Below are 26,675 nucleotides of genomic sequence, written 5' to 3'. Positions count from 1 at the left end.
ATTCTCTGATAGAAGCTGCAAGGCTGGAAGGAGCTAGGATGCGTGGCACAGGAGAGGCAGAACACTCAGATTGGTGTCCTGGCACTCAGGCTGGATCAGGTTGGCACACAGAGGCTAGACAAGGCTGGGCTGGAGTATCTGGGCAGGGCTTGGTTCTGGAGACATGACTGGACTTAGCTGGAGTGTCGGCAAGACTTGGATCTGAAGGCAGGACTGGACTTGGCTGGGATGCCTAGGCAAGACTTGGATCTGGAGATGAGGCTGGACTGGACTGAAGTGTCTGGGCAAGGCTTGAACCTGGAGACAAGGCTAGACTGGGACACTTAGCACTTAGACAAGACTGGGATCTGGAGGCAAGGCTGGACTGGACTGGAGCGTTCAGGCAAGGCTGAGAGCTGGAGGCACACCCGGATCACATTGAAGCGAAGCAACAAGGCTTGGAGCTGGATGTGAGGCTGTGCTTAGCAGGGACGGCAGAGAGAGGCTCTACTGGAGTGACCTGAGCAGAAGGCTGTTCAACGAAGGCAGAAGGTGCTGGTGCTGGTTCCACACTGGCTACAGGCAAGGCTTCCAACACTGGTTAGGATTCTTCAGCAGGTGCTGTGAGCTCAAAGGAGCGGTTGTCTCTGGCAGCTTGCTCTTGGCGCGCCTGCCTTTTTATTTGCTCCTTTTTGCACTGTTTTCCCTTACCAGCCAATTGCGCTTCTTTTTCTTTCGCACGCTTCTCTGCTCTCCTCTCTCGAGGACTGGTTGGAGGCTTCAAATCTCCCTCTGGAGTTTGTCCAATCATCTCCTGCGATTTCTCCCGCTCTGCTGAGTCACTTCCTGGATTAGATTCCTCAAGTCCTTGCTGATAAGTTTTGTTTTCCCCTTCTGACTCTGAATAAGTTTCATTTTATAAAATATAGTATATGGAAAAAGTTAAAACATTCATGGAGATATGCACATTAAGACAGGAAATAAACAAAGATGGATGGAGGATGTTAATGAAGAGACAGTTTGATCTTGCCGCTTTTCCACATACATAGGATCTATTCCAGATCCATTGGATCTCTCATTTCCAGCATTAATGACCAGAGAATTCTCTTTGACCAGCTGTAACCACCATGCCAGAAATGTTGGTTTCAAAAATGGCTTTACCACACTGCAGAAGCAGAGAAAACATGCAGTGTAGGTTTGCAATAAAGGTGATCATGATGGGGTGGCAGGAAAAGGCAAAAGGAAACAAACTTTCAAAAAATGTTTTGAACTTTTCTTAAGAAAACAGAATAAAATATCAAACCATGTGCCTTGTACAAGTGATGATTACATGCTTACATTTCTTTAAGTATTTTTATTCAGGAATAAGCACATACTGTAGTAGGCACTTATCTCTGAGTAAATACACAAGGATTGGATGGCAAAGGCTATTCCATAGCAGGAAACTAATTTTTGCAATAAACTATGCACTTTACTGGACAATGCCACTGATTGGGGCTTTCTGACAAGAGAAGGTGTTATAAGACATGCAAATATAAATCTACCACTTTCACATCTGACATTTTCAAGTGCCTGAAAAATTATGATGCATACTTAAAAATGAAATGTTGCTATGATTGATAATATTTAGACAGGTTGGTCACTGGAAAGTATTATTTATTGTTATTGGTTAATTAAGAATGCCAGGGATTTGGTATGGTTGCTTGGCCTGCCTGTACGTGCTGCAATCTTGCAGACTCTGTGGATTTAATTCTTCTAGAAAGATCAGTAAAGCAAGTGGCAGAAAAACCTGTCCTTGGCTTTAGTTCTATTGTTTGATTAGCAGAAAAGACACAACAGTACCAGCAAAGGTGGGATTGTAAAATAATGGCAATGGCAAAGGCAAATAATAGTAATAGTAATAGTAATAGTAATAATAATAAGCCTCTCAGCCCTTGTCTTATCTCTGGAGAGGGTGAAAAGGCAGTAAAAACAAAGACAAATAAAGACAAATGGAAAAAGAACCTGACAATATGATAAGCATTAATGGGAAGATGAATATGTTTGAATGCCACAGGTGACTAATTGTTACAGTATATCCAGAGAGAACTGAACCATTTATGAGGCAAAAGATATAGTTGCTGAAAAGAATTTGCCTGTTTTGGTACAGTAAGTATTGTAGGAGGCAAGGCATAGCTTATTAAGAAGCTTAATCATTACACATGACCCCTCACAATTCAGCTTTGGAAAACTAATAAAAATAATGCAGAAACATTTGGTGTCAAAACCATTATTAATTACAGAGCAATTTAAGTTTTATAAGCACAAACAAAAAGAGGGAGCACATGAACTACTGAATTTATGTTATGTGAACATTGCAAGTTTGGTGAAGGGTAAACAATGCACTGAGAGACTAGCTAGTCTGTGGAATCTGAAAGAACACATTAAAAAGACTCTCAACAAAGGCAGATTAAACATTTAAAAGAATATTTGAAATTACTATCTCAATGGAAATTGCTGCCACAGATACCATAGAGTCAAAAGAAAGCTGTAAATAAGCTTGCAATAGCATACAGCTAGAGAATAAAAAGTCAAAATGAACTATGCTATTGTTGTGGCACAAGTTCACACACACCAGCTCAATGAAGATTTAATGGAGAAGCCTGCAAAAATGCAATAAAATGAGTAATATTCAGAGAACCTGTTGCTCAGGAAAAAGCAAACTGTTTGCTAAAGACAAGCAACCAAGCTGTTACTGTAAAAGGAGCACTTGCCATAGTTGAAGAATGTGATGATGAAAGTGAAACAGGGATTGCCAACCTGAAAATCTATACAGTAGTATAAAAGGTGCATTGAAATCAGCAATATGGCTCATACCAGAAGTGAAAGCCAAACTCATATCAGTGCAATTGGACACTAGTTCTGCTGTATAACAATTATATCAGAGTTTGAATTTGAGAGTTGCTCAATCTCAACCCATCAGAATTACAACTAAAAATCCATGCTGGAGGAAAGAACCTTCCCATTGGAATGATTCCCCAAAATACAGTAATCATCAAGGTGTATTGGATGTACTGTCCATGTGGTGAAAACAGGTGGACTAGCACTCTGGGGTCATGATTGGCTGAGAAGTTGCCATTGGTTTAGAGTCCCATCAGTAACCTGCATGCTACACTTCTATCATGAAGTCTGTAAAGAGTAACTTTATGATTCTCTTCCTGTGTTCAGAGATGACACTGGCACGCTCAAGCACATCAAAGGCAAAATAATATAACAGGAGAAGGCTACAACCAAATTTCACAAAGCATGACCAGTTGCATTTGTCACAGACAAAAAAGGTAAAAACTGAACTGATTAAATGGAAACTGAAGCAATTCTTTCAAAAGTTGATTGGACCCCATGGCTTAAACCTGTGGTTTCAGTATAAATAAACATAATGGAACTGTCAGGATCTGTACATATTTTTAAAGTTATCATTCATCCATTATTACAACTAAGCAAAATTCCTTGCCTAGAATTGAGGACATTTTTACTTACCTCCCTGGAGGGCAACATTTCAGTAAAAATAGAGGCTTACTAACAAATGGAAATGGAGGTAGATTCCAAAGTTTTTCTCACCATAGATATACACAAAGGGTTCTATCATTTTAACAGACTTGCTTTTTTGAGTAGCAGAGATTAAGTGCTACCCAATGCCATTTAGCATCATTGTCACAAGAGAAAATAATGTGGAAACTCAGGACAGTGTTGCAGAGACTGGCAGACTGGCTTTCAAGTGTGATACAACAAATTTGAGTTCTTTAAATCCAGTATTACATATTATGGTAATACCATTCACATACAAAGCAACAAGTGTGCAAAGAACATTCGAACAGCCGCAAATTGTTACAGCTACAATCCTGGAAAGGACTTATTTCTGCGAAAGTGAGCTACCGTGCTCCACCAATTGAACAAAAGGGGAGAATGGGGTCCTAAACAAATCTGTGTGAATAACAAGCAACTGAATACCATGATCACACATTATAACCCAGTTTTACCAGTGAATTTGGCTTGTGATCCAATATAGAACTGGCATAATTATGTCACATATCCTGAAAGGTAGTGGGATGCCTGATCTTTGCATCAGCTGCAGTGAAAAATTATACACAGTTAGATGGGAAGCACTAGTTTTACTCTGGGAAGTTAAATGCTTCAACCAATACTTGTATTGGAGGGAGTTTACCCTCATCACTGAACATTAGCCATTACTGTCAGTCTTCAGTTCACAAAAAGGAGATTACAGTTACAGTAGCTCTTGAATTCAGCATCAGTTTTGTTCCTTTGAAGGCACAGTTACTGTATATTTAACAGCAAAAAAAAACAGCTCAGTTTATAGAGTTTTATCAGTGTCATGATGAATTTAAACTTGACAGTGGTTGTATTATATGGGAATGGAGAATCATCATACTGTGGAGTTCTTGGTGGTCTTTGAGGTTGTTTGCTTGTTTGCAGACATTTCATTAGCCAACTAGGTAACATCATCAGGAGCACTGATGCTGGGTAATGAAATGTCTGCAAACAACCAACCAAGCTCAGAGACCACCAAGAACTCCATGATTCAACCTTGAGCTACAGATATTCTGTTCTATTGGAATCATCATACTGTCCAAGCTGACAGATTGACTGTTGGAGGAGCTATCTGTTGGACATCTTGGAGTAGTAAAGATGTTGACTCATAGTTCTGCTTGGTGGCTGAGTATAGACCCCAAACTGAACAGTTTTTAATGTATTGTTCAGGATGCTAACTTGTCCGAAATATACTGAAAATAGCACCACTTCACTCATAGTAATGGCCTGCCATACTATGGCAAAGGATTCATGTAAACCTTCTAAGTGGTGGATGTATGTTCCAAGTGGCCAGAGGTGTTTCTAATGTGTTCAACAACAGCTGTGCATATCATAGGGAAAACTCTTTGCAAGAACAGATATTCTCAGTTAGCAAGCTCCAATGGTCAACAATTTGTAGCTGAACAGTTTCAGATACTCCTGGAAAAGAACAAAATCAGGTATATAACATCAGTATCACATCCCCCAGCTATAAATCGATTGGCTGAAAAGTTTGTCTGAAGTTTCAAGAATGCTTTGTTAGCAATGTCTGGAAAAAACATCCCATTGAATCAAAAGCTTGAAAACTTTATAACTGCATATCACAATGCAGTGCATACAACAATAAATCAAATGCCAGGGATGCTGTTCTTAGGTCATACCTTATTTATTTATTTGTGACATTTGTAGGCCACCCCAATCTGTCACAGCTCTGGGCAAGTTACAAAATAAAACAGTAGGCAACAAAAATATGTGAAGGTGAAAGGTCCCCTGTGCAAGCACTGAGTCATGTCCCTTTGGAGGGACACCACTTTCACGACGTTTTCTTGGCAGACTATAGCGGGGTGGTTTGCCATTCCCCAGTTGTCACCTTCCCCAGCAAGCTGGGTACTCATTTTACCGACCTCGGAAGGATGGAAGGCTGAGTCGACCTGAGCCAGCTACCCAAGGATCCAGCTTCAGCTGGGATCGAACTCGGGTCACAGGGAGAGTTTTGGTTGCAATACTGCTGCCTACCACTCTGCACCACACAAGGCTCTAACAAAAATATACATAGCCTAAAAAAGAAAAATGTAGAAAAACAAACAAACATAACTAATAGACAAAACATCACACAAGGGGTCTGTCACCTGCTCTAGCCCAAGACCTGGGGGAAGGGCCAGGTTTTAAGGGCTCATTTAAATTAAAGTCAAGGGGGGAGTTTTCAAATCTCAGGGGGAATATTGTTCTGGAGTGCTGACTTGCAGGTTTGCTTCCAGGGACCTGGGGCATATACTGTAGGACAGGCAGAAATGATTGAAGATAGGCAGTCCCTCCGATAACCAGGCCCTATGCTCTGAATGGCTTTATAGGTGAAAACCAGGACTTTGAACTGTACCTGGAAGCCTACTGGAAACAAGCACAGCTCACAACAAAGAGGTGTTACGTGAGCATACAGTTGCATGCCCATAATTACCTGTGCCACTGCAGTCTGGACCAGCTGCAGCTTTTGTGTGGTCTTCAAGGGCAGCCCCATGTACAAAGCATTGCAGTAGCCCAAAGCTAAAATGACTGTCTTAATGGCCTCCCAGACCAGTTATGGCTCCAAATGAAACTCAATGAATTTCCTCAAAAACCTTGCTGGCCACAGCTGTCACCTGCTGCTTGAGCATGAGCTGTGAGTCCAAGAACCCCAAATTGTGCACCAATCCTGAAGGGAGAAGTGCAACCCCATTCAGGACTAAGGATGGAACCACTTCAGACTCAAGAGGACCAAACATCCACAGCCACTCAGTCTTGTCAGGTTGAGCCTGTTCCTCTCCACACTCACATAGCCTTCAAACACTGGACAATATTTTGACAGCATCATGTGAGTGGTCTGGGGGCCAAAATGTATAGCTGAGTATCATCAATGTAGTGATGATACTGGACCCCAAACTGAAAGATGACCTCTATAATTTTGCACTCTGTGGAGTTAATTCTTCTAGAAGTTGCAGAAAAGCAAGAAGCAGAAAAATCTACTCCTGACTCTAGTGATTTGTTTGATCAGTAGAACAGAAACAACAGAAAGCACCATACATTTAGGAAAAGATCTTTTGGCTCCTCAGTCATAATTAATAGTAAATAATAATAAAAGAGGTTTTCCCCCTACTGCACATGATTCAATAGTAACTGCTTTTACTTTGGCTTTTTACTGTGTTTAAATATGTGTTTTTATTTTGGTGAACATAATTTTAACATAGGTTTTGAAAAATATGACAACCCCCGGTTGTGTTAGAGGAAACTTCAGCTCACAGTCCTCAGGCAGTACTGTGTGAGATTATGTGTTTGCTACCCCAAACAAATCTGAAAGCACCAGACTGGGGAATGTTGCTATAAAGTATAATCAGAAGCTTTTTAACATGCTCTTTTAAAGTTATTTTTAAATGCCTGCTGAATCTTGAGGAATTCAACCCCCTTTGAATAGAACCATCTGGAGCAACTATTTTGTTGTTGTTTATTCGTTTAGTCGCTTCCGACTCTTCGTGACTTCATGGACCAGCCCACACCGGAGCTTCCTGTCAGTCGTCAACACCCCCAGCTCCCCCAGGGACGAATCCATCACCTCTAGAATATCATCTATCCATCTTGCCCTTGGTCGGCCCCTCTTCCTTTTGCCTTCCACTCTCCCTAGCATCAGCATCTTCTCCAGGGTGTCCTGTCTTCTCATTATGTGGCCAAAGTATTTCAGTTTTGCCTTTAATATCATTCCCTCAAGTGAGCAGTCTGGCTTTATTTCCTGGAGGATGGACTGGTTTGATCTTCTTGCAGTCCAAGGCACTCTCAGAACTTTCCTCCAACACCACAGTTTAAAAGCATCTATCTTCCTTCTCTCAGCCTTCCTTATGGTCCAGCTCTCGCGGCCATATGTTACTACAGGGAACACCATTGCTTTAACTATGCGGACTTTTGTTGTCAGTGTGATGTCTCTGCTCTTAAGTATTTTATCGAGATTTGTCATTGCTCTTCTCCCAAGGATTAAACGTCTTCTGATTTCCTGACTGCAGTCAGCATCTGCAGTAATCTTTGCACCTGAATTCTTTGTTAGATGGCTTGCCCTGAATTCGAATTGAGATCATTCTATCGTTTTTTGGATTGTATCCAAGCACTGCTTTAGCCACTTTACTATTAATTATGAAGGCTACTCCATTTCTTCTGTGGTCCTCTTGTCCACAGTAGAAGATCTGGTGGTCATTTGATGTGAAGTGGCCCATTCCAGTCCATTTCAGTTCACTGATGCCCAAAATGTCGATCTTTAATCTTGACATCTCACCAATAACCACATCCAATTTGCCCTGGCTCATAGATCTTACATTCCAGGTTCCAATGGTGTGTTGATCCTTAGAACATCGGATTCGCCGTTCACCACCAGCACCGTCGGCCGCTAGCTGTCCTTTCGGCTTTGAGCTAGCTGTGTCATCACGTCTGGGGCTAGTTGAACTCATCCTCTGTTCCTCCCCAGTAGCATTTTGACCATCTTCCGACCTGGGGGTCTCATCTTCCGATGGTATACCGACATATCTCTGGTTGTACTGATCCATTTAGTTTTCACGGCAAGAATACTGGGGTGGGTTGCCATTACCTTCCCCAGGGATTGCATTTAGTCTGACCTCTCTGTCATGACCTTCCCATCTTGGGTGGCCCTTCACGGTTTAGCTCATGGCATCACTGAGGTGCTCAAGCTCCAGCACCACAAGGTAACGATCCTTTGCTGAAGGGAGCAACTATAAGAAAGGGATATGTGGAATCCTTGGTGCTCTCTGAGCATTGTTGTTTTCTTGTAGACATTTCATTGCCAGACTAGGCAACATCTTCAGTGCAAAGAGGGAGTGGGCCTTGCTCTCAGTTTATATACTGTGGCTTGCCCTGCTTGGGTTGGTAGGGGTGTTGTTCTCTCCTTGGGAGTTCTTTGATTGGGCTGTTGTTTGCTGCTTGATTGATTGACTGAGTTAATAGTTCCTTGATTAGGGTGTATTGCGCTGTTTGATGGTTCATCTGGTGTTAATCCTAGTGCTGATTTTTGCATATCTGGGTGTTGGTTGCTGGCAAGGGAGTGTACTGGTCTTCTGGCTTTTCTATTGTCTCTTTTGAATGGTATGTAAATGTTGTTTACCTCTATGTGTCTGTTGATGGCTGCTTTGTCTGAGTGCCAGGCTTCCAGGAATTCTCTGGCGCTTTTGGATTTGGCTTGGTTTAGGATGCTCAGAGTTTCCCAGTTGAAACTATGGTTGAGTCTGTCCATGTGTTGTGAGATTAAGGAGTTCTCATTGTGTCTTCTGCTAGTTGGTGTTCATGGATGTGCTCTGCTAGTCTTCTGCCTGTCTGTCCTACATAGTGGCTGTTACAGTCTTTGCACTGTATGTTGTAAATAACTCCTGGTTTTGCTTCTTGGGCTATTGGGTCTTTTGGCTTGCTTAATATGTTTTGAAGAGTTTTAGTTGGTTTATGTGCTACGGTGATGCCATGTGGTTGTAACAGTCTGTTGGTGGTTTCTGATCTATGGTAGTGTTATCCTTTTCATAGTTTCTATTCTATTCTATCTATACTCAACGCACTACAACCCAACCAACAGAAACTATGAAAAGGATAACACTGCCAAGATAGCTCACTTTCGCAGAAATAAGTCCTTTCCAGGATTGTAGCTGTAACAATTTGTGGCTGCTTGAATGTTCTTTGCATGCTTGTTGCTTTGTATGTGAATGGTGTTACCATAAAATGTAATACTGGATTTAAAGAACTCAAATTTGTTACATCACACTTGAAAGCCATAGTCTGCCAGTCTCTGCAACACTGTCCTGAGTTTTCACATTATTTTCTCTTGTGACAATGATGCTAAATACAATAAACATCTGCAAGAAAACAACAAGGCTCAGAGAGCACCAAGGACTCCACAGTTCAACCCTGAGCTACAAATATTCACTTAGAAAGGGATATGTTTTGCTGTTTAGACCTATGATAGAGGCCAATGGCCATGCTGGTTGAAGATCATGAGCCTTTCAGTCCAAAGTATCTAGAGGGCACCAGTGTATGGAATGTTGTTCTAGTGGCTAGGATCTGGCTTATTTAAATTTTGGCAGTGTTTCTATTGATGGAGAAAATATCCCTATTATGGTGATTTCTATTAGGCTTCTCTGGCCAGGACTTGAATGTAAATCACAGATCTCCTGAGACTTCACAGTGTATCTTAATTCCTTGATGTGACTTGGTTGAAGAGTCTCAGACATGGCTCAGCTAGATCAGAATTTTTGTTGCCAACAAGAATGAAGCCAAACACACCAGCTGATTGCCTATTGATGTACAACAATGACAGGGATTTTTATACATTTTATACATTTATAAAATTGAGGTTTTTTCCTCCCACCTTTCTGAATTAAGAGATACTTGACATATTGTTTGGTAACATTGAAGAAGAGGATAATTATGGTTCCTGCCTCCCCAACCTCAACTCCAGAACTGGCAAACAGGATGCTAGCTCCATAAAAGCAAATGTATCACATTGTCTTGAACAATGTTGCCAGAAACACCCTCTGAGAAGAACAGATGTGTGCAATCTGGTCTTCACCAGAGATGACTCTTAAAGGTAGTGTTTTTTTCCCTCTCAATTTGAGGCCTTCAGCTTTCAGTCACAACATATTACAGGCCATACTATTGGTGGTGGTGGTGGTAAGAATTCTTGGCTCTTCTGATATCATTGAACTGCAAATCTCATCTGCTTCAACTAGATTGGGAACAGATTGTTGAAACTGTACTGGGGGGGTTCAACCTCCCCACCAGCGCCCTATAGCATAAATTCCTACTCTCCATTATTAGGATTTGCCAATGTATTTCTCTGAATGAGTTTTTCTGGCCTCAATTCTCAGCCACTGTAGCCACTGTAGCGAGTTCTTTGGATCTATAATGAGGGATGATCTGGGCAAAGTCATGTGGATATTCATACCACTTGGTAAGACTGACACACTTAAATATGTATGAAATTGTGAAATGTTAGGTGATGAAAAAGATACAGGATTTCAGATTAGCAGTTCACGGTCATTTGACATGTGGCATTCTGTAACATAAAGCAATTAAATGAAGAAATGAAAATTTTTCTAATTTAAATCTGAAAAAAATATGGCTGAAAGTTGAGGAAGTTGCTAAGCAACTACTGCTATATCAGCCCCCCCCCAGCTGATATTTTTCTTGAACATTCTATATGATAAGATTTGACCAATATATTAAACAAACCATGCAATTGATACTGTTTTATGTTTGTTTATTGCTTTAGTGGTGAACTATTTGCTAGCACCTTCTCCTGAACTAGCTTTTCAGTGGAAATTGCTAACCTGGAGCTGAGACTCTCCTTTGCTGTATGTTACTTCCATTTACAGGTGTGTTAGGATAATTTTCTATCAGTTAGAAAGTTGCTATGCTGAGGATTTTTTTTCCTCTAAGAACAAAAAATGTTGCTGAGTTTTGAATGATATACTTTGGTCTTTCTTTTCAAACGATCAATATCACTGCAATGCTACTTTATTGTTGATTTTTTGTGTAAAAGACTGTATCTAGGCCATAGAATGTCAAACTCTTACAGCAGGATGAGGTTGGAATACTTATTCACTTTAGGATTAGTGCTTGATAACCAGACATTCAAGACGAGCCTCAATGATTCCATGTATCAGGACATTGTTGTGGAAATAATGCAAATTATGTTATTACAGTATTTTAATAATTTGTGCAATGACATTAAGAGACACATGATATTAACCCCCCCCACCCGATGCTTATGTTGTCAACTAAACCACTTTGGGAATTTCTGCATTTACTCTGGGACTGTATTCTTCCTTTGATGAAAGTAACTGGTTTTATTGAAATAACATTACAGGCAAAAATATATTATAAAAGAACCTCCCTCCCCAACCCAGAAAAAAGCTCAATTTTAAGGGCTGCAGGAGTGAGCCCTGATCTTTTGTTCCAACAATAGCTGCATTTTTTGTTAGCTGAGATTTCTGATAACACTGACAGGACTGATTTATTATCTACTTCTTGGTTCCCAAGGATACCGTGTATGTTCCAGTCTACAATATGCTGTTACTAACCTAAAGATGAATGCTTCAAAATATCTGATTTTTTTCATTCTCCAGAAGTATTTATCTTTTCCCCCCTTACATAATATTTTTCATGCAGCTTCTTGATAATAAATCCCACCTTCTTTCTGATATGGCATGTCTTGCTTTTCCAGTTTGACTAGATTTTGAAAGATTTTCTTTTCTACCTTTTTAGCAAATCAATGAGAAATGCCCTTTGCTTCTTTGATGTTCTCAGGATAAAGCCACATGGGGTTTTTGGAGCAGATCTCTCTTGCCTATATAAAATTGTATGTACCCTAACTAAAGACTAATTAATACTGCTCCTCCCTTCTTGTATAGCCATCAGTACCCTTCCTAAAAGGAAAGCCAAGGCAGGCAGGCAGACTATTCAGATTCATTTTCACTACTGCAACCAATTACACTGAGAACATAGCAATTATATCAATAATCTGGTTTTGAATATAGATGAAACCTTACCTCCAAATAACCAGTATTTTCATTGCCTATTTTTTAAACTGAGATTGATTTATCCTTTATTCTACCATATTCCCAATTCAATTGCTCTGTGAAAATCTATGCTTTCCAATGCATTGCCTAGATGGACACTGAGTTATGAATAAGGAACCAAGAGAGTATATTGAAATAACAGCAAGATGATGTCTGCATGTGCCTACTTTTCAGAGGTGTTACACATCTAGTGTCTAGATCAGGGTTTTTCAACCTTAGCAACTTAAAGACGTGCGGACTCCAACTCCCAGAATTCCCCAACCAGGCATATGTTGGCTGGGGAATTCTGGAAATTGAAGTCCACACATCTTCAAGTTGCCAAGGTTGAGAAACACTGGTCTAAGCGAAACATAGCAGGAATATTTATATGGGTACAAATTCAGGAGATTGTAGCAGCCCTCAGGACTTTATTAAGCAATTAAAAGCCCAAACTCCCCTACACTGGAGAGCAGTACGATCTCCTGCAATTATTGGGGCTTTACAGGCAGGCATACATGTTCCTATATGCACTGATGTAGAAAAGGAAATCAGAATTTTGCAATTATTTTCCATTATATAATTTTACTCAGGTACGTAAAACTGATGGAGCAGTTTGCCAAAAGCAGAGGAAACAGGAATCTGAGTACACGCTCTATCCTTCCATTCTACCCTGCTTTAAAAACTAGATAAAAGAGAATTAAACAGGAACTGTACACGTGAGTGAAATGTTAGCCTGAAAGGTGATATTGATGTCCACATGTTCATTGTTCCACGGAACCCACGTTTAAAAGTCTGTGCTGTTCAGAATAATCTACTCTGACAATACTGGTTTGAAAGGAAGACTTTTTTAAATTTGCAAAACCAGAGTAATAAGAGATGATTTTTTTTCTGTCTCTGATCTACCTTTTTGGGAGTCTTAAAACCAGAGTGACTCTTCTTCCTGATAAATACGGCATATCATGATATGGACAAAAGCCAACTTAGTTTATCCTGCTAAAAGTAATTCTAGCTCTAGCTGCTGTAGGTTTTAATTGCATTACACCAAGTTTGCCTCATAGTCAGGAAAGGCATAATTAATTAGAGGCAGCCTTTTGTTCTGGTCTCTTTGCAATGTGCTATTTGTCAGCGGCACTCTATCACAGCAGTGGCTGTGTTGCAGTGGAAACCGACTCTCTGCATGTGTTTAGCATAGGCTGCCTCTTAGATACTATGCACTGATTTGTTCTAAAATAAGCATATATATTTAATCAGTCTCCCGCTCTGTTCCCCATATAGCTCCTTTTGGAAAGAAGCGGAAAGATCATTGTCTTGTTGTGACTTTTTGCCTCCTTTGCTTCAATCTTTACTGCTAGCCACAATCAGTCTTGAATAATGCATAATGGAAAAGAGAATGCACTGCTACAGTGCATTTTACATAGATATGAGTGACATCAGAGCTTGGGAGAAGCTAAGGCACGTAGCTTATTGGAGTGCAGATTTTATGTGGTTCTTTCCATGTCTGTCTTTTACATTACCACAAATATAAAGTATTTCTTATAATTGGGTGTATAACACTCATACACCTACTGTCCTAGTCCAATCAAAAGGGTTACAAAGATTATCTTCAACCCATTTTTCCCTATGGCCTTCAGAATAAGTATGTATGTGTGTTTGTGTATACAAAATATCTGTCTTGTGGCTTCTTTGGCAAATATACATATATATGAATGCACATGAATATGTATACATTTGCAATCAGCTTAAGTATTTAAATCTTTAAATTATTTTAAAAGGTGAGGAATAAGTATTAACGTTGTTGCATAGGTTTAACCACTCCTGTTCCTTTGTTTCGACCTTTCTACTCAGTTTCTTCCATGTTCTATTTCATAAATATAATATAAACGATCTGTTTCATTTGTAGAGAACTAATTTAATCAATGATTTGCTGGAAAATGTAAGAAACATTGCCTTTCAATAGGAAGACTCATATTATAGCCTGTTGCTACCCTTACATGCATCTACATTACGTTGTATAATCACCATCAAATCTTGGGAAACTTAGTAGAAATTTTGGAGATTCCTAAAAGACCAAACAAGGCAAAGCTGAATACTAAGGATACACTTGACCAGAGGCTTTTGTGCCATTGATTTAAATTGGACTGTATAGATTCTCTTTCTCTCTGTAAAACAATTCTGCTGCTCTGACAGTGCTATCCAACATAGTTATTGAGAATTAAGTCCCACTGAATTTAACAATGAAGAAAAAATTGTCTCTTTGAGTTTTATTTCTAGCCAACATCTAGCTGGTTCTACAAGGAGTTCATGTGTCTACAGTTGCAAAAAGCCCTGGATAAAGATTATCTGGACCGCTTTTAAGTTGGGTTTCAGGCCTGAATATGTAACTGAAACTACATTGACTTTTTTGTGGATTACTTGTGATGGGACTGAGATGGAGGGAGTGTGATCTCCTGGCTTGCTAGATCTCTCAGCTGCCTTCAGTATCATTGATCATGATATCTTTCTGGCTCATCTTTGAAGAATGGGAGTGGGAAGCACTATGGTACTTCTTTTTGTCTAGTTGATGGTAGACAGTACCACAGGGCTAAACTCTCTCACCCCTCTTTCAACACTGGGAGAGGTCATCTATTGGCATAAAGTCAGGTATCCACTATTATGCTAATGCTATCAGGTTGTATCTCTCAATCCCTGGGCCAAGCAGGAGATGCAGTTGAAGCTCTGATCTGGGGTCTGGAGGCTGTTCTTCATGGGAGAAATGGGCATAGAGTTAATTCCAGCAGGTTGGTGTAGAAACCGGAAAATGGAACTGGCTATAATGAGTGACATCTTCTCTTCCAGCAGAAATCTAAGGACAACACATAACCATTTTGAACCAAATAAGGGATGATTCCGTTCATGACTTTCTGTTTGGCTTTGAAATTTCATCTTTGTTCACACTATATTGGGAACTTTGTTTGTTTTCTATCCCGCCTTTATTATTTTTATAAATAACTCAAGGTGGTGAACATACCTAATACTCCTTCCTCCTCTTTTCCCAACCACCACCACCACCTGTGAGGTGAGTTGGGCTGAGAGTGAGTGACTGGCCCAAGGTCACCCAGCTGGCTTTCATGTCTAAGGCGGGACTAGAACTCACAGACTCCTGGTTTCTAGCCTGTTGCCTTAACCACCAGACCAAACTGGCTCTCTTTTTTAATTTAATTTTATTATTTTTCTCATTTTTATTAATTGAAATCTGGTTTTTTTTTAAAAAAATCTTAAGGCTCTCCAGTTTCTGAATTCTGTACATATGGCACCACATAGCACACAGAATATAGGATGTTGCAGCTGGTAAAGCTGCAGAGTGGCCAAGACTTCTAGAACTATCAAAGGTGGAGTATGTGTCTTTTTCAGGGTTTAGAACACTAGATTTCAAACAGTACATTCAGTACTATTTTTCCTAAGTTATCTTGCAAGCAAACATAAATGACAACAATAAAAACAAGCAGCAGATATTCTCTTGCATAATGTGGCCCCTTTGCATTTGGATCATCCCATTCAAATAAATAACAGTTGATTTAAACACGTACTCACTTCCTAGAAATGGTACTGGACCTAGCCTAGGCTCACCTATAAACTAGAGTACTGCAAGTCCCAAGAGAGCTCGAACATAATTACATAATACCCTTCTTCCCAAAAGTATATTAGTTCTCTTAAAAAAAACCCATTCAGATGATATATCATCAATTTGGAAAGAATAGACTGTTCTACCTGTAGCTATCTAGCTGCTGCTTTTGACTTTAGAACACAAGTGAGACTCAATTTAAGCTATGCCTTCTTTCCAAAAGATTCTGTACCACAAGGAATACTCTTGTGCCAGCAATAAAGAAGCCAGGAGGATATTTCACTGCGTTTATAACACCCTTTCCAGCATCACATTTCCTAGTTTTCCATTCTTGCAAAGAACTATAGAAATATCTGAACTCAATTAGACATGGTGCCTCTTGGGTATTAGTTTTAAATCACTGTTACTTGATCATATGCATTATTATATTCCACATACCCCAAAGTAGGAGTTTCCAGTTGTTGTGTTACTGTTTCCTTGCAACTTCTGTTTCCGTTAGGAACAGGGAAATATGCCAGTTCCCAGGCTATATCTCCCTATTTGTTGGTCTCATGTGCACTGGCAGATAAAAGTCATTGCCAGGTTTCCTTGAAAGCTAACCTCACAGTGTAAGCAAGCAGGTCTACATTTAAGAGCGCTCTATTGCCCCTCTCTAATACAAACACCTGAAACTGGAAGGCTGCCAGTAGGAGAATCTGTACTTCTAGCTTCCCGGGCAACAACATTAAATCTAGCCACTAAAGAGAGGCCATGCATAGCCCCTGGCCCAGAAAAAAGGAAGCCATGCAGGCTAGGAAATAACATCCACTTATCAAGCACTACAGGATTTTTTTTTCTTATACGGCTACTGGATCTATCTTAATATATAATTAATATATCTTAATATAAGTTCCACACCCCCATAATCGATGGGGGCGTGGAAGTTATTCTTTGATATTTTTTGTAATAATTCTGTTCATTAGGAAACAGGTAAAATCAAGTGACTCCAGAAGCCAAATATGCATGTAGATAGATCGTGTCTCTCTAGAAAGTAAACAAGAAAGAACTGCATTCTCATCTTGACATATTAGTCTCATCATGTAGCAGGATGCTTACTAGATCAGGTAATTTTAGATGACAGGTATCAGCCTTTGAAGTATTTTTTTTTCTTCCTTTTGTACTGTCTGCTTGGGATCAGTGCATTATACTTCTTGTGAATATGAGAAACACACCATGCAGTGCACTGCAGAGAATATTTATCTGATATATTCTTCTTCAGAGATGCTGGATACATCTTCATCAGTACCTTCCTGTAGATCTGATAAGTTGCCCCAAAGCAAGAAGTCTGTACCTAAAAAAAATGTAAATCAGTTATTTTATACTTTTTGTGGTCAGGACCTGGAGTTAACTTGATAAAACATGTATCAAAGAAAGCTTATCCTGAGTGTATCAATACATTGATGTACCTCCTAGCTGGTGAGATATGGGCAACAATGTGTTGGTTTGCAGGGTTAGCTTGCAAAATAGAGATCCTAGTTTGCACAGAATAACATAAGCAAGTTTGAGGTAAAATTAGCCTTTAGTTGCACCTGTGACATACTAAACAAAATGTGTCTAAACTGATTGTATTGTGCCCTTATGTTAGCAAGAAATGCTGCATGTGACACAGAGACAACTAACGCTAGTAACCTAGTCTAGGTTATTATGCATTATGTGAAAGCCTTGACTGACCAAAGGCATGATGGATAGAAGATATCAATATCTGTGAGCCCATATGGAAGATAGAGAATTGGAACATAAAAGGATTAAATGACAAAGAATTAACAATGAATCAATTAACAATGAATTAACAGATTAAATGAAGCAAAGAAAAATAATTTTGTTATCTATTTGTGAAGCTAAGACAAAGAGGAAGGGTGTGATATATGTTAATGAAAGTAGTCTGATCCAATGGAGTGGAGTTGATAAATGCAGGCATGAAAGTGAAGTGTAGATTTAATTATGAATGAAACAGCTAAATATATGTCAGAAAATATGAACTGGTACATATATATTGATGTGCGTGTCTATGAAAGTAGCAGTGCATAGTCTGATTATAGTTGTGTGTTACATTCCAGAGAATAGTAACAATGCAAGAACCAGGCTTGATTTTTGGGGTGGGGGAACTACAACATTTTGAATAAACATGATTTAGGGGAAAGGGCATTTTATTAATGTGATATGAATGGATGGGTGGGAATGAGATGAGAGAATACAAAAAAAATTATTTGGCAGATTGGACTCAAGAACTAATGAGAATAATTAATAATTGGTAAGTATCTACTTAGAAAAAGGTTAAGTTTTGAATGCATGCTTTAAGCATAAGTCTCAGGGGTACTTAGAGCAAAGGAGGGAATTTAAAAGAATGATTTGACTTTATGGTGAAAGGTTGAGAGATATAAGGGTATGAAAGATGTGGGATAGACAGAATTTTTAGTACCTTCAAGAAGGGATTCAAAATGATTTGGGATGAATGCTGGGTCAAGTGTTTTAGAGATCTGTATGGGAATGTCAATATGTTGGAGCAGGGTGGAATTGAAATAAATGCTATAATTTTAGTGACAAATGAAGTGATGAAAAGCAAGTCATCAGTTTTGTGAGAATGTTGAAAAATGGAAAAGTTTCAGGTAGAGATGGTGTTAAAATATGAATGTGCTTTGTTTATGGTGTGGCTGTGAAATTTGTTTCACATGTGTGTGAAGACTGCATCTCTGATGAATGGAAGAATGCTATTGTATTCCTATGCAAGGGAAATATAAGAGTGAATCACAAACTAGATGGGCATTAGATTGTTAAGTGTGTCTGGAAAGGTGTTTGGCAGAATTCTGACTGAAAAGATGTGAGGGTGACAGTGAACAAAATTTGGCAAGCGCAATGCAGTTTTATACTGGGTAGGGGGTGTGTAGACCAGATTTCTGCCCTTCAGCAAGTACTGAGAAATGAATGAACGTGAGAAGTTTATTCTGTGTTCATTGCTTTAGAGAGGGCTTATGATAGTGGATAGCAGTGCTTCCCAAACCTGGCTGAATTACCCAAAATTTTGTAAAAGTGTTTCTTCTTTGGGTAACAACACACAAACCCATTAAATTGACTTAAAGTGTTTGACCTACATTAGGTAAAAAGGACTTTCTGATAAGCGGTTTTATGTAATGAAAGAAAAAGTTTGGGAAGCACTGGTGCATAGGCTTGATGTAGGGAATGTTTTTCATGAATATGAAGTTGAAAGTTGCTGAATGTGGTAAAAGTGGAATATGATGGAAGTAAAGCATGTGTTATAACAACATAGCAAGCAGTGGTCAGAAAATGGATAATTGGGTTCCAGTGAAGGAAAGGCACGCATGACTGAAGGGAACATTATATAGTCTAGTTTGTGTGGTATACAGGCAGATGGGGTATATGTTATTGATAAATCTGGGAAAGAGAGATGGTGGTGTGGTAAAGGAAAAAGGCTGCAAATGTAACTACCGCCACTGCTGCTTTATAAACCATCCAGTTCTGAGTGTAGTTGCTCATGAAGAGAGTTGATTAATAGCATGTAAGCATAGCATATGGTTTTACTATGAGTTCATTGTACATACCGTCTGGTATTTGTATTAAGTAATATCCAACACATATCAGCTTAGATTTACAGTAAATTTGCTGACCAATTAGTCCCAGTCTGATGATTTAAGAGATTGAAGAACTTAGTTTACATGCAGCATTTTCTTGACAGATTTGCTAATCACATATTACCTAAGCAGAATAAATGATTAAGATGCTGTATTTCAACTCTAAGAATATGTTCACTTCCTTAAGCAGCTGTTTTGTACTGGTTCTGGTTGGGACTATGAGATTTCTAACAGAAAAACAAAACAGATCCAACAGATCTGAAATCTGTTCTTCTCTCCTTGTCCATGTTTTATAACAGGCATTACACTGTAATAAAAACACTGAGCTACAACACAACAGAAGCATAACAACAATTAACTTCATGTGCAGAATAAATGCTCCATACCAGATGAATCAAATCTGTTGATTCCAAAAACGGCCTTACTGTGAAACATCCAGAAGTGTCCATTGTTGCAAGAGAACAAGCAAGGTTTGCATGGAGCAATCACATGGTAGCCTACAACATTACCACTAGAAGAGGAAATAAAATATCTGACATGCAAGTTTTTCAGTGAAAGACTATACAGAAAAAAGATAGACTGTACAATTGATAAATTATGTAAATGCATCCTAGGTAAATATCAAATTAATAAAGTACTTTCATCTACTAAAAATAATAATGGACTAAATAGTGAGCAAATGGAGTTTAGAAATAATCTGTACCTTTAACTTCCAAATGTATTACTATGTTAATTTTTTTTTAATCCATTCGTGTCCGATTCTTGGAGACTTCCTGGACAAGTCCCTGAAGATTTCTTGGCAAGGTTTTTCAGAAGTGGTTTGCCATTGCCTCCTTCCTAGTGACTGGCCCAAGGTCACCCAGCTGGCTTTATGCCTAAGGCAGGACTAGAATTCATGGTCTCCTGGTTTCTAGCCTGATGCCTTATCAACTATACCAAACTGGCTCTCTATTATGTTAAATAATAGTGTATTATTATTACATAATATTACTATGTTAATAAAATAGGTTAAATTAATTTCAATTCCAAGAGAAAACAAAAGGAAACATAAATATGGAAGAAGATTAATCTCTCTTCCAAGAATGAATAGATCTGGAAATTGTGAGCTCTAATGATTACTGATTGTGTATCAAATTCATATCCAATAGACAACACACACACATACACACACAAACATATAGAAAAAAAGTATCTGCTTTGTTTTCTTAAAGGAAAACAAATATGAATATATTATGGTAAATTTCTGTAACTTGTCAACTTTCTTTTTGATTTGTATTTGAAGCACTGTTTTGTAAAACAGCAAAATAATTAAAACAATGGCAATACAATTCAGAATGGAAATTCCTGAGGAATTGCAAGGAGTTGCTGAGCAGTGGATTCACTACTGCAATCCAAGCCCTGCTAGCTTATGATGTTCACTTTTTTTGGTGCCATTACTTCCACCACTCCCAGGTATTTCCATGCCAGCTTCTAGCTAGTTTGGTTGAAATTGGGCTCACAGTTCTCTAACTATAGCTTGCTTGCTTGCTTGCTTGCTTGCTTGCTTGCTTGCTTGCTTGCTTGCTTGCTTGCTTGCTCGCTCTATCTATCTATCTATCTATCTATCTATCTATCTATCTATCTATCAATCAAATTTTGCAACCACCCATCTCCCCCTGAAGGAGGGACTCTGGGAGGTTAGGAGGAGCTTTCTTTCTACCCTGCTATAGCGGTGTCTTCTGATGCAGCAGACCCCATCCCAGCTGGTGACATTTTTCTTTGCTAGTGGACAGGCACCAACACATTATTCTAGCTCGCTCTAGCTATCAACATTTACTGCACCTAGGCCATGAATTTGACAAATGTTGAAAGAAATAGTTAAAACAAAGCAGTGCTTGAAACATCTACAGAGACATCTAATTTATACACACAGAATTATGGTCAAAGTCATTATGACCTTGATTTTCAGCTATTGAACACATAGCTGCCAACTTTTTAAACTGGCTCTTCCTTATGCCATCAACAATACAAGATATGCAGAAATTCAAAAGGTTTAATGTTTCCATGCCAAAAGAAACTTCATCTTCCTTATCTCTGCAGTTACTTTTTAAAAAAAAGCTATTTTAAAAAAAGAGAGCGAGCAATTCTGTAAGTGGGAATTCAGCTCATCAATGATGCACTTTACATTACTACAACTTGTTTGGAAATCTTGAAAATCTTATTTTTGTACAGAAATCCCAAACAGGCATTAGATCACCTTATAGCATCCTGTTTATTACTAAAATTAATCCAACAGATTTTCAATTCAACATTTCTGTGATTATTTAGCATTCACTTGGTTAAATTATCAGTAATCACATATCTTTTAACTCTTGCATTAAAACGAATAGACATTACACAGCTGTTAACAATATTTTTCTATGTTAAAGGATAATATTACTCACCATTTCAAGCAAGCAACATTCATCAGTTTACATTTGCAGATTTCTGTGTAATAGCAGTTTCCAATGAAGTCAACAGTACTGGTAGTGATTAGAAAGGAAAGATACTGGAGATGATTAAAATGAACTTGATCATAGCTAACATTGTGATCCTTGCTTCACAATGTTAGCTATGAAATATACTAGTAATTAAAATTCCAACAGAGTGCTATTCCCTTTATTTTTCATTTATAAATCTCTTTCCACTAATAGCAATCATAAGCCTCTCCACTGTGAAGGCAGTAGAAATTCAGCTTTCTAAAGTTTTGACAAGAAGTCTTTTTCTTATAAGGGCTCTCCAAAAATTATGGAACCAAGCTGTTTTGTCAAAGGAACTTTGATACTGCTGATTTATAGGTGGCTCTTTCATGCTAATTAAGATATTTCTGGTTTCTACAGTGTAGCCTTCCCCACCTTGATGTGCTCTAGATCTGCTGGTGTAACTGCCTATTATCTCAAACCAGGATGATCAGGGTAGTGGCTTAGGAAAAGCTGTTATAACTCATATAAAAGTGAGTGTTTCTATTATGATTCTAAGCTTGGAAAGAAAAACATTTTAATGAAAAATTAAGAATCAATATTTGTCTCCATATTGAAACCTATATAATGATTTTGTTTTGCTTTCTAAGACAAATCTCATTAGTCTGAATTACAAACCACAAATAATTTGATTTGCTTGGGCTTGGTTTAATGTGTCGCACCAGCCACTGTGCTTTTCAAGACTGTAATCCCACTTACTAAACACAGAGTAAGTCCTATAGATACAAATCCTACTAGCATTGGATGGGGCTATATGGCTGTAATCCTATTAATATTCATAGATAATAAACCCCAATAGCTTTAACAATATTCACTTCCAATAAAATATGTCTACAGCCAAGTTGCAGATAAAGAATTCTATTCTGAAATCTTCCTAAACTTGAAACCTTTTTTTTCTAATGCAGCCCCATGATGTAAAACCTGTAGCTGTTTTCAACTGTGGGTAGATATGCTTTATTACAGTCAAAGGTCAGCAGCAACTATGGGTAGAGATGTAAGTCAATTTCTTAGTATCTATTTCAGTATTTTTTGTCTTGATTCCTAATCTTCAGTTAAAATAAATCTGTACAAAATTTGAAAACATGTATGTAAATAATTACATATTATAAAGATATTTTGCCTTTCCCAACATATTTTACAACACATATTTATAGATACTTTGAGAACTGCATTGCAAAATTTAGGTGTGTAAAATTCAAAATATTTTGATGTGCGTATTACTCAGAGTTGAAGAGCAGGTCAATTGGTGTCAGTTTTTCCAAGATCAAATTGCTGAAGCAACTTCCACACAGGTGTAACTTGAAGAACACCAATTCTGAATAGTTAAGGGATATTGTTAATGTTATTACAGTATAACAGAACCTTCCATTACCTTTCTAGCTATCAGTATAAAATTAAAAAAAAGTCTAAAAAAATTAGTAGCTGCTTCTTCAACATTCAAGCAATGCAGCTGGGTAAATTCACTGAGAATTTTAACTAAGAGTCTCAAGTTTTTATTAAGGTGCAGGTGAGACTGTTTGCTGGATTAACTGGCAATGCTGCCACAATAAATTTACAGCATCTCACTGACATTTTCAGACCTATCTTTTGACCATAGGTGGGTATGTTTCTTCTGTTTACCCACTTGGAATCAATCCAGTGGGGTCCAAACTGTTTCCCTGAAAAGCTGAGCAGAATAATCCCATTGTAATGATTGCCTATCCTAAAACACCATCAGACTCATGAACAGGTTCATAAAGATATCTGATTTATTAAAGAATAGTATGCAGGATCACAAAGAAAGCTGAGAATGGAAAAAGCTACTACTTAAGCACATATGATATTAAGTTCCAAACAAATAATGTGCTATATTTCCATAATTATTTCAGGCTAGAATATTGCCATTTTCTAAGACAATACATAAGGATGCTTCACTGCTTACAGTATTTCCAAGCTCTGTGGTTGTGCTTTTTGATCTAATATACCGACTGAAGCTGCATTAGGTATCACAGTACTGTTTGGTTGTTCTTCTTTCTGAGGACTGGTCTGTTTCTATTATGCTATTTACTGTAATTTACAGTTCTTGCTCTGAAACAGAGATATGGGTGGTACTACACAATGCAGTCATGTGTCTTGCAACTTCTAGTTTGAGGGCTAGACAAGACTTTTAAGGCATGTCAAGGGCTACACCCTAGAAGCACGTGCAGCCAAGATCTGTTGGAGTAAGGGTAGTTGGGAAGTTTTAAGTTGTGAATTAATGCTTAGTTGAAAATTTTGGCCCTGCCCACTCTGGGATGTAGTTCTCTGCATCACATATGATCTACTGGCAACACTTTTTGCAGCCCTGCTCTAGCCAGTTTGCCTAGATATGAATTGCAGCAAGAGCATGATTAATGTATAGATTGTACAAAGCCATGGTTTGCTTAATCTCTGTTCATTGATTGGATTCATACATAATGCTAATGAAAGTTGTACTTCAGACCCCCAAGTAGGTTTAACATAGGTGGAAACACAATGAAAGCCCTCAATCTCTTCTTCCAAACTCAGGGGAAGAAAAAATTCAGGCCCATAAATTTTGATGATTGTTCTACTTATACCTCAGCAAATTAAGTTAAGCCATCAAAAGTTTGTCCATTGCTATGCTAACCCATAAAGAAAGCTTATGGCTGGCTTCAAATAATACACTATGGCAAAACAAAACAACTTACATCGGAGTGCAGCATGTGAATCCTAAAAATGATATGAATGAGCAGCCTGTTCCAATACAGTTTTCTGCTGTATTCTTTAACTTGTAAAGTTGTGATTAGAAATGAAATTGTATAATTATTATGTAATTCCTAACAGAGTACAACATTTCAACTCCCAATGCACTTTTTCAATTTATTTTTTTTTACCACTGGAGTTTTGCCATGGTAGAACAGAATCAGAAGGCAGGTAGCAACCAATGCTCACTTATCAATTGTGTTCATCATTTATAAACTCCCCAGCTTTTCTACTCCTTAGCTCTATACTCTAAGATTCACCACTCAGTCCTATGAGAACATCAGTAGCTATGATGCTAAGCTATTAATACTGTACAATAGAAAGAAACCAAAAGCAGTAAAATATTTCCTGGAGCACTGTAACAAATTTTCCTTTTTAATGTCTCAGTCTGAAGATCCAGCTTTCTTAAATTTAATACCACATTCCTGTGGTAACAACAGCCACACTGTTAAATTGTTCAACAAGTTTGCTGAAGTCTTATAACATGATTTCAACTAATGTTTACCAGGTACTTATAACTTATGCCATAAATTTAACCTAAGAAACAGTATTGTAATTCCATAAAGACTTGGCCTTTGTAAAATGGTTATAATAGGGGTTCTTTTCACATAGGCTGTTCTGGATAATTTTCAGCTGTATCATTTTAGGAACTTTAAAAGTTATTTCATGCTGTGTTTTCATATTTGATCTTTTGCAATCCAAAAGCTGCTATAGTGCTGATTGGGCCATGTATAGTTAAACAGAAAGTGTGCATGAAGGGGGAAAGCCTGCTTCTCAATAGAACAGCATATGGATTTTATGAAAATGTAATTGGTAGGGCCCCCACAAACCCTGTGGAGCTCTCTACATTTGTTAAAATGAAAAGGACTGAAGTGAGAGCATCTACGTTTAGCTGGATGTAGTTATTACCATCTGACTAAACTGGAATCCTGGTTGTCTCCACAGAATAGGATATTCTGAGCAATCTTGGACATAATTTCACAGCAGTCTTTATCTTTTTTTTAAATCACTTTGGATGCAATTATATTCACACACTTTGCATAATTGTGCAGATATGGTAGATTACATTAGCAAGTTTCATTTTCAATCCCGTTGGAGCAAATAATATAATGGGTTAGTCAAATTTAAAAACACTGTCTTAAATGAATGAATAAATGACCTCCCTTATGTTATTTGGAGGACTCTGAATAGGTTGAGGTTTGGAGTGCCTAAGTGTAAGACTAATATGCTTAAGTGGGGGTTGCTGACAGATAATAACATGCTGTGTGAATGTGGAGAGATACAGAATTCGGCCCACCTGCTGACCAGCCAATTATTACCAATAGTGTGCACTGAAAATGACTTGTTTTTGGCCAGTGACAAAGCCAAGAAGGTGGTGTCATATTGGCAGCTCAAGGTTTGATCTGGATACGAAAGAATAAATAAACAAACCCCAAACATTATAGATAAAATATTGTACCCCAGTGAGGTTCTTCATTTCCAGACACTTCAGCAGTTACACTTTGATTCACAACCATTGAGGCTATCAGAAACAGAGATTATCTCTTCCTGCGGTTTATGCAACACTCCACTTTGTACTTTTGGTTGTTACCACAATGGCTAGATCATATAGTAAACATAAAGGGAAGTGAAAGTGACAGTTTCAGCATACTGTACAGTGGTGATGGTGCAATTCTAATGTTAAAACTTTGTTTTCTTCATTTAAACTGACAAACATTTTTAAAAGGTGTTATTAACTTGCAGTTTGTTAAAGACAGCAATGGAAGCAGATTGCATTTTGTGGGAAATGCAAAAAGGCAAGATTTTAAAGTACACAACAAGGCTGAAGGATTATATTTAACTGGTTAGATCACAACTTGAACATGCCTACTGCAGAAAATCTCACATACATTTGTCCTGTGCTTTTAGTTGTTATTTTTTAATAAATGTTTTCATTTATAATACATAAGGATTTTATAAAATACCAGGATAGACAAGGCCCAACAACAGAAATGTGGTTTAAACATATTCATGGCCTGTGCCATAAGTGATATAGTTGAACATCAGCCACCTTTAGCAGAATCCTCAACCTCACCCTTTAGGGGACCACAAGTCA

General features: G+C 38.3%; 1 protein-coding gene across 2 annotated transcripts in view; it reads right to left on the bottom strand.

The window, feature by feature from the left end:
- FAM72A (family with sequence similarity 72 member A) overlaps nucleotides 1–26,675 on the bottom strand; it is a 31,391-nt gene that overhangs the window by 3,631 nt on the left and 1,085 nt on the right. Inside the window, exons 2-4 of one of the 2 annotated variants that reach the window (XR_010067708.1) lie at nucleotides 21,764–21,841; nucleotides 19,727–19,851; nucleotides 16,810–17,044 (exon numbers count right to left, since the gene is read on the bottom strand). Coding sequence is in view for 1 of the 2 variants with exons in the window: in XM_063300083.1 (XP_063156153.1) it covers nucleotides 16,950–17,044; nucleotides 19,727–19,851; nucleotides 21,764–21,841 (298 nt within the window). In the remaining variant the exon portion in view is untranslated. Of the gene's footprint in view, nucleotides 1–16,619; nucleotides 17,045–19,726; nucleotides 19,852–21,763; nucleotides 21,842–26,675 lie in introns of those variants that run through there. The other variant, XM_063300083.1, reaches the window with a different exon arrangement.

This window comes from Candoia aspera, chromosome 3 (genome assembly GCF_035149785.1).
Source record: "Candoia aspera isolate rCanAsp1 chromosome 3, rCanAsp1.hap2, whole genome shotgun sequence".
Taxonomy (NCBI): domain Eukaryota; kingdom Metazoa; phylum Chordata; class Lepidosauria; order Squamata; family Boidae; genus Candoia; species Candoia aspera.
Note: the sequence above shows the minus strand (reverse complement) of the source record. Positions and strands in the feature narration are given on the sequence as shown.